At 49.3% G+C, this 8,180-nt stretch overlaps 1 protein-coding gene across 4 annotated transcripts in view; it reads right to left on the reverse strand.

The window, feature by feature from the left end:
• ATP6V1C2 (ATPase H+ transporting V1 subunit C2) overlaps positions 1-2,155 on the reverse strand; it is a 53,490-nt gene extending 51,335 nt beyond the window's left edge. For 2 of the 4 annotated variants that reach the window (XR_003434187.1, XM_027113814.1), the window contains exon 1: positions 2,001-2,149. Coding sequence is in view for 3 of the 4 variants with exons in the window: in XM_027113814.1 (XP_026969615.1) it covers positions 2,001-2,129 (129 nt within the window). In the remaining variant the exon portion in view is untranslated. Of the gene's footprint in view, positions 1-2,000 lie in introns of all 4 variants that reach the window. The other 2 variants (XM_027113813.1, XM_027113815.1) reach the window with 1 other exon arrangement.
• Positions 2,156-8,180: the final 6,025 nt, after the last annotated feature.

An 8,180-nucleotide genomic window follows, 5' to 3' on the forward strand; every position in this document is an offset into this window, starting at 1 on the left:
TATCACATCATCAAGCACCCGTCAGATGCTGCAAAGTAATCAGGGAACTATGAAGTCTGGATATTCCCAGTAAGTGTTGTTTCTTTTCAGACAACTTAATTTTAAGCACCTTTTGGCAGAAGTCATGTCTTCTTTACATCTTTGTACCCTCGGGCCTGGCACAGCGCTTCCCACGTAGTAAGCAATGAGAGGATGCTTAATTTACTAACCTTCACAGTATCTGACCCTGGACACACAATGGCAGGCTTGAAAAATCAGCAAGATGTGGGTTCAGAACCTAGTGTTGCCACTTACCAGCTCCACAACCCCGGTCTCCTTTCTCAGCCCATCCTGATCTATAAAGTGGGAGTTGCGAAGATTCAGGAAGATGCGCTTAAAGAGCCTGGCCCCCAGCATACCGCTCCGTAAACACTAACAAATGTAGGAGCTCATTAACAACTATGCAGAAAAGCCCAGAGGGGCAAACTGAGGTTTGAAAAACGATTACGTGGCAGTTTACTAGAAGAGCCACCTCTGGGCGTTTAGCACCATCCCTCCAGAATCCGTGCCACAGTTGTAGGGCAGAAAGACTGCCTTAGGCGTCTTCCCCTCGGAGGAAGCGTGGCCAGAAGTCCACTCTTCTGGAAGTAAGAGGATTGCACATTATCTTCCTCCTCTTCCATGTTTGTTTCATTTTAAAATCTCTTTCTGGGACTTCCCTGGTACTCCAGCGGCTAAGACTCCGCATTCCCAATGCAGTGGGCCTGGGTTCGATCCCTGGTCAGGGAACCAGATCCCACATGCCACAGCTAAGAGTCTGCATGTCACAACTATGAGTTCGCATGCTGCAACTAAAGATCCCACGTGCTGCAACTAAGATCCGGCGCAGCCACATAAATATTTTAAAAGTAAATAAATAAAATAAAATCTCTTTCTGCCATCTGCCCAGTTGTCACTAAGTCTCCTTCCTTCTCTCTCCACCAGAACCAGAGGGATGCTGGATTGCCTGCCCTGCTCCCAGTTCAACAACACAATCAAGGATGAACCTCTTAGGCTTCCCTGGTGGCGCAGTGATTAAGAATCCACCTGCCAATGCAGGGGACACTGCTTCTAGCCGTGGTCCAGGAAGATCCCACATGCCACGGAGCAACTAAGCCCATGTACCACAACTGCTGAGCCTGCGCTCTAGAGCCCGTGAGCCACAACTACTGAAGCCCGTGTGCCTAGAGCCTGTGCTCCGCAACAAGAGAAGCCACTGCAATGAGAAGCCCGAGCACTGCAATGAAGAGTAGCCCCCACTCGCCGCAACTAAAGAAAGCCCGCGTACAGCAACAAAAACCCAACGCAGCCAAAAATTAATTAATTTTAAAAAAAACGATGAACCTCTCCTGGGATGGCGCAGTGGTTAAGCATCTATCTGCCTGCCAGTGCAGGAGACACGTGTTCGATCCCTGGTCTGCAAAGATCCCACAGGCCGCGGAGCAACTAAGCCCTCAAGCCACAACTACTGAGCCCACGCGCCGCAACTACGGAAGCCCACGCACCTACAGCCCGTGCTCCGCAACAAGAGAAGCCACCGCAATGAGAAGCCCGTGCACCGCAATGAAGAGTAGCCCCCGCTCGCTGCAGCCAAAAATTAAAAAAAAGGTTGAACCTCTCCAAGCCTGCACATTTAAAGTATATTGTTGGTCTTCTTAGATGTTGAAGATAAAACAGGAAGAATCTGAGAACTCAATGAGGACCCAAGTGTGTTTAAGACACTCTTTCCACTTTTTGAGGACACTGCTAGCCGCACCCTTGTCTCCCTCTCATTCTGTCCTGTAGCTCTAAGTCCATAAGCATCACAGTTAATTTGGGGCTATTCGTGAAGTCCCATCCAGACCAGTCCCCCCCGTACAGCTTCACAGCCAGGCTGATCCTCAGCATTGGCGCCATTGTCCTGTTGTTTTCTCCTTGGCTTTCCAGAAGACACCCACACCACCCCAGCCCGTCACCTCCTTCCTCCTCCTGGGGTATTTTACCTTAAAATCAGGAATGGTGAATTTGGTGTTATAAGACAGGTTTGACTTGGAGGTTACTGTATTCATCCTCTCCAGCGCTTGTAAATTTTCCTTATCTCCAGGGGCAGAAATTAACCAAAATTCGGACATGTTTCCAGTCTTCTTTTATCCAGTTACTGACCAGAACCACAGCAACATACACAAACAGAAACAGGAGAGACATGTCAAATACCTCTACCTGTTCACCACTCCCTTCCCTCTGAATTAATCCTCTCCACTCTTCCCATTTCCCGTTCGTTCCCCCCTTTGACCTTCCAGTTCAGATTCTACAGTTCCAAGGACAGCCATCTGCCCAAAGCTTATCTCCACTTGGAAAGCCCTCAGGTCTTTGTAAAGACTGCCAAAGACACTCCTTCCCAGGGTGGTTCTGACTGGTTTTGAGGAGAGAAGGAGGGGGAGTGTGATTCCTGTCCCTCCTACTTCAGCGAAAAACCCATTCCTGGCATCCTAAAATGGGGGCCACTAAGCTGGACTTGGGCACCTTCTGGACTATTTCTCTCCCTTCCACGCTGCATCTCCAGGGATGTAGGATTGGGGGGTTGAAGGGGTGGTGAGGCAGGTACCAGACAAGGAGGCGCTTCCACAATGGGCAGGCTGGGCAAACCCAGATCTTAACTGACCAACCTTGAGATTGGAGCTAGCTTCACAACGACTTCAGAAGAACCCCTTTCTTTATAAAATAAGGAGGGGAGAGGGAAGGGAAGGGGGCTATTAGAGTCGTTTTTCCACAGGACTAGGTGTCTACTCTTCAGAGGTGGGTAACGCGCTGGGTCCGGCTGGGAGTTTCTGTCCAGCGTCTAAAGTCGATTAGCTCTGCTCATTCAAACGTGTACACACCCACACCTTTCTCCCCTCGGCCTGTTTCTCCCTTCCATCGCCTCCCAAAACGTCTCCGGGTGGCTACGAACAAACCAGGATAATAGCCAGAGACCCATCGTGCAAGCTCTTCTTGTTGGCCCCCGTCTCACCCCCTCCAAGACAATCTTAGCCCCTCCCAACACTGCGCACGCCGAACGCAGCTCCTTTCACACTTGACCGCTGATGGCCTGGGGACAAACTGGCCCTGCGCAGAACCTGGGGAGATGCCACCTGCCCGGCCCCTAGGAGGGCGCAGCAGAGACGCCGGTTCCCCGGTTCCCACGGAGAAGGCTCGGCCCTGGACGGCGCCCCTGGGCCGAGGCAAAGCGGGGACCAAAGCGACGCGGGCGGCTCGAGCTGGGCCCCCGGTTGCGACGCGCGACCTCTCCCCACGCCGCCTCGGGCCCCCGACCCGCCGCGCGTCCTTACCGGGAGCCCGCGGGCCTCGCGGGCTGGGGGCGGACTGACGCCGGGCCGGAGCGCACGGCCGGCTCCGGAGAAGCAGCGGCTTCTGCGCGACGCCCCGCCCCGAGCTTTTATCCGAGCCGGAGGCGGCCGCCCCGCTGGACATTTGCATACCGGGCCGCCCGCCTCCAGCCGCCGCCGGGCAGGGGGCGCCCGCCGGGCCCCTGCGGCCGCTGTGCCACGCGAGAGGCAGGGGGATCCAGCCCTTCGCGACTTGGCCAAGATCCCCGAGCCCCGAGCGGCTGGGCTGGGTCCCGGCGGGATTCTGGGGAGCATCGGACGGGGTCCCCAACCCCATGACGGAGCAGAGCGGACGACCGAGAGAAGCGGCGTAGGCGAAGCACTCGGCACCCGGACACCGCCGCCTCGAGTCTCTCCACCTCCACCCCATCCCCGGACAGTGACACGGAACAGGGTCTCAAGGGGAACCACCGAGAGACAGAACTGACCTGTGGAAAGTGACGCAACAGGTTCACATAGGTTTTGGAACACACACCTGGGCAGAGGAATAATCTTCCTGTTGACGTGGGCGTGAGCTTGCCCTTGGTTGCCAAGGAAACTCTCCACTGCAGGATACGCCCACCTCACCTTACCTCCTTCCTAATCGCCTTGACTTACACTCTAGCACCACGGCGTGAGTTTATGATCCGTGCTGTTTGGAAGAGAGGGAAACCCCAGAAATTAACATGTGAGTGTTTTAAAAACAAAAACAAAAAACAAACCTCTAAGAATTCATTTTCTCTGGAGTCAAGGAGGAAACTTTAGTGCATCCTTCTCCGTGGATGGTATTTTCAGTGATTTCTGGGAAAGATTAAAATCTCAGAATTATTCTCTAGGGGGCAGGGGGTGTTGAAGAAGTTTTGGTGGCTACCCTGAGAATGGGGTCCCCCTTACTGTATGAAAGTAGCCAGATGGGCAACCTATTATCAGGAATGCTTTTAGATCTTTGGAAAGAGGTGTAAGGTGCCCTGTGCTGGGATGGGAGGCCCCAGATGCAGGACAGAAAGGTGACTTTTAAGGTCACAGCAGGATCGCACTGCAGTCCTACTGTGGATTTGGGATTGGCAGATTGGAACTCCCTGCACCTGCATTCTGCCTCATCACGCTTGGGCCACTCAAGTGCATTAGTCAGTCCTTGCAATATCTTCCTGAGGGAGGACACCTGAAACCGAGGGATGAGGAAATCCTGTGTGTACAGGAAGGTTAAGTGGCAATTCCAGGGAAGGAGCGGCCCGGTCAGACATTGACGTGGGGTCTCCAATTTTGGACTTTATCTGGGAATGCCATTCTTTCCAGCCAGGGAAAACAGAATCCTAGAGCCGGGAGCAGACCTCTTTTATGAACAAGTGTAGCGATGCCCACAGATGTTGCTTGAATTGTCAGGTGTCATGCAACTGATAAATGGCAGAGCTATGAATGGAACTCAGGCCTCTGATCCAAATCCTGTGTCCTTCCCACTGCTCCCAGCAAGCCTGCAGGCCTGGGTCCTAACTCTAAGAACCGGTGCTTTCCATTTCAGTGCACGTTTTTCTAGCCTTCCTTGTTCAGAGACCTGGCTTCCCAGAGACTGGGCAACAACTTTCCCCAACTTTGCTTATGAAACCTCTTCTTTCTGTAAATATGGTTTCCTCCAACAAGCTTTCTTCATGAAATAAGAGTCCAACACAAAATAACTCCTGGCCATCTGATTAAGAAAAGAATAAGAACTATAGTGTTCCTTGTCTTGCTTAAAAATCTACAATCTTTCTGGTCTTTTCACATCTTAAGTTTCTTCTTAAGTGTTGGAATTTACAGTAGTTGATATCTACCGCTTTAGGGGTAGATATCAGCTATTCTACCCTTAAGTCTGCTTGACTTTTTTTCAAATAACTTCTTTTTTTCCCACTTATAAGTAATTCTACACATCTTATAAAAATTTGCAGAACATAGAAAAGCATAAAGAAGAAAGTAAAAATCACCTGTACTTCCACGATCTGAAAATAACCACTGTTGACATTCAAATTCCCTTTGTTATTTTTTAATGTACATTCATATGTACAAACATGGACTTCTGGCATGACTGTACGTGCTATACATAAAGTTTGGCATCCTGCTATGGATTGTTTTTTTTTTTTTTTTTTTCTTTTTTTTTGGCTGCATTGAGTCTGTTGCTGCACGCGGGCTTTTGCTAGTTGCGGCGAGCGGGGGCTACTCTTCATTGCGCAGGCTTCTCATTAAGGTGGATTCTCTTGTTACGGGGCACGGGCTCTAGGCACACGGGCTTCAGTGGTTGTGGCATGCGGGCTCAGTAGTTGTGGCTCGCGGGCTCTAGAGCGCAGGCTCAGTAGCTGTGGTGCACGGGCTTAGCTGCTCTGTGGCCTGTGGGATCTTCCTGGACCAGGGCTCGAACCCGTGTCTCCTGCATTGGCAGGCGGATTCTTAACCACTGCACCACCAGGGAAGCCCCTGGATTGCTTTTTAAAGATCAAAAAAATTATCATTCTATATTATCAGTAAAGGATAACCCAATGTCATCAGCAATTTGCCACAGCTCAGAACTTGAGTCAGAAACATTTGATTTCAAAGGCAAATAAAAAGATCTTGTTGGACAACTTATACCTTGAAGAAAAAAAAGAGAGAGGGAGAGACAAAAACAACAGTCTTGCCCCAGGGCTTTTTAACTTGCAGTTTTCAAAGAGAGTATATGTACTTACCAGTTTTGAACTGATGTGTTATTCTCTTTATTTCCCTATAAAGTGAGACCAATTTTTAAAACAAAGAAAGAAGGAGACATCAACCAAAAGTTGTGGAGCTCGATCCTTTAGGCTATTAGGAGAATATAAAGCAGCATTCCCACCCCAAATAGAACAAAAACGGTTTCCTTCCATGTATCGGCCTGAAGCAGCCCTTAAGGCCCATATTCAGTGTCTCCACCCCTCCCAGAGTCTCTGAAAGCTGCAGCTAAGTTTAAGTGCCTTGACCACCACTTATAAAATACCCCCAGGTTATGAAAAACACGTTCATGGACACAATCCTGAAAGAACCCAGGTCAGAAAGAATGCTATTTCTTCCTGGAAATAAAGGCTGAGGAGGAAATGCCATCAGCCCTGAATCATCTCTAGCTTATTATGAATTTGGCTTCAGCTAGATATTCCAGAAATATTTCTGCAGCCGGCACTGGTTGTGCACTGAGCCAGCTGAAGTCTGTGCGAGGTGGTACCGTCCCATCAGGTTTGGGAACCAGAAGGACGAGGCTGGCCTAGTTGGTCTGTTGTCCACCGGCCCCTCCCAGATGGTACCCTTTTAGACCTCTTCATTACTTCATGGAGACAGCCCTTTCCAAAGATGCTGTCCCCAGATTAGCGCAGACACACAATTCCACCTACGATCAGCTCAGGTGGATTTTTCTAGGCTTTGCTGAGAAGGACCCAAGGAAGTTTTTCTGGAGGGACAGGTCTCTAGTAGAGAAAAGCGTAAGCCAAATTGTCCCTTGAGTGTCCACCTGGTGTTGTAGAAACAGATTAGGCTTGAGAATCAGATAATCGGACTAGCTGCTTAACTTTGCTGAGCTGCAGGGTTCCCATCTGAAAAAAGGAGGGCAATTATGCTCAACTTTCAGGCCTGTTCTGAGGATAAGAGAGAAGAGCATCTGAGGCACCAAAGTCAGAGCCTGGGAACCAGTTGTGCTCAGTAAATGTTCCTTTCCCCTCTCACTCCCTCTCCTTTCTTAGACGGTCTTTATGGTTTTATGCTTTATGTTTGGTACATTATTATAATCCCTTGTTATTGCCCGGCATCTTTCTCCAAGGGCCCAAAGTCCTCTGATCTACATTTTGTCATCTGGCCAATACCCTTTTGATTTAAGGAGTGTTCTGATGGTGTTCATTTTTTTCTTGGAGAAAATAAGACGGAGGAGGAATTCTCATGATTCATTTGCTCAAGTGCATCGAGATAAGGAGAAGGCTTCTCTGTTCATTTCATTTAACAAGTTTTTTTGTTTGTTTTCTTTTTTTTTTTTTTTTCAGTCTCTTCCAGCCTCTGGAGTTTGCAAAAATAAATCAGAGTTTTCAGACTCGTGGTACAGCAAAGCAAATATGGTAAACAGAATTATGAGCAGTCCCAACTCATGAAGGTTTGAACATAAAACACTGAGTGGGATGTGACACACGCATAAAAATTAGACATAAATATTCAAGAAATGCCATGATCCTCATTTCACAGATGAGGAAACAAGCCCATTAAGTGAGCTGATTGAGAGCACAGTTAATGATAGGCCTCAGATTTGAAATTCATTCTTCTGAATATTGCACAACAGTATCTAAATTACTGCTCTACTACCTGGTCCAAGGAACCAGCTACTGGCACACTACGTGGAGTTAAATTCCTGGCTTTCCCACCATCAGCCAAGTGAACTCGCACAGCTACTTGGGTTCAGAGGGCTGTAAAATGGGGATAATAATAGTTCCTGTTTAATAAGGTTTTTCTGGGCTTCCCTGGTGGTGCAGTGGTTAAGAATCCACCTGCCAATGCAGGAGACACGGGTTCGATCCCTGGTCTGGGAAGATCCCACATGCCGCGGAGCAGCTAAGCCCGTGAGCCACAACTACTGAGCCCGCGCGCCTAGAGCCTGTGCTCCACAACAAGAGAAGCCACCGTGATGAGAAGCCCACGCACCGCAACAAAGAGCAGTCCCCGCCTGCATCAGCTGGAGAAAGTCTGCGCGCAGCCATGAAGACCCAATGCAGCCAAAAATAAAAAAATAAAGTAAGGTTTTTCTGGGGATTAAATGATCTGGCACAGTGACCGGTCCCTATTAAGTCATCAAAGTATGCTCTGAGT

This window comes from Aethalodelphis obliquidens, unplaced genomic scaffold (genome assembly GCF_003676395.1).
Source record: "Aethalodelphis obliquidens isolate GAN/ISIS:26980383/991018 unplaced genomic scaffold, ASM367639v1 scaffold12, whole genome shotgun sequence".
Taxonomy (NCBI): domain Eukaryota; kingdom Metazoa; phylum Chordata; class Mammalia; order Artiodactyla; family Delphinidae; genus Aethalodelphis; species Aethalodelphis obliquidens.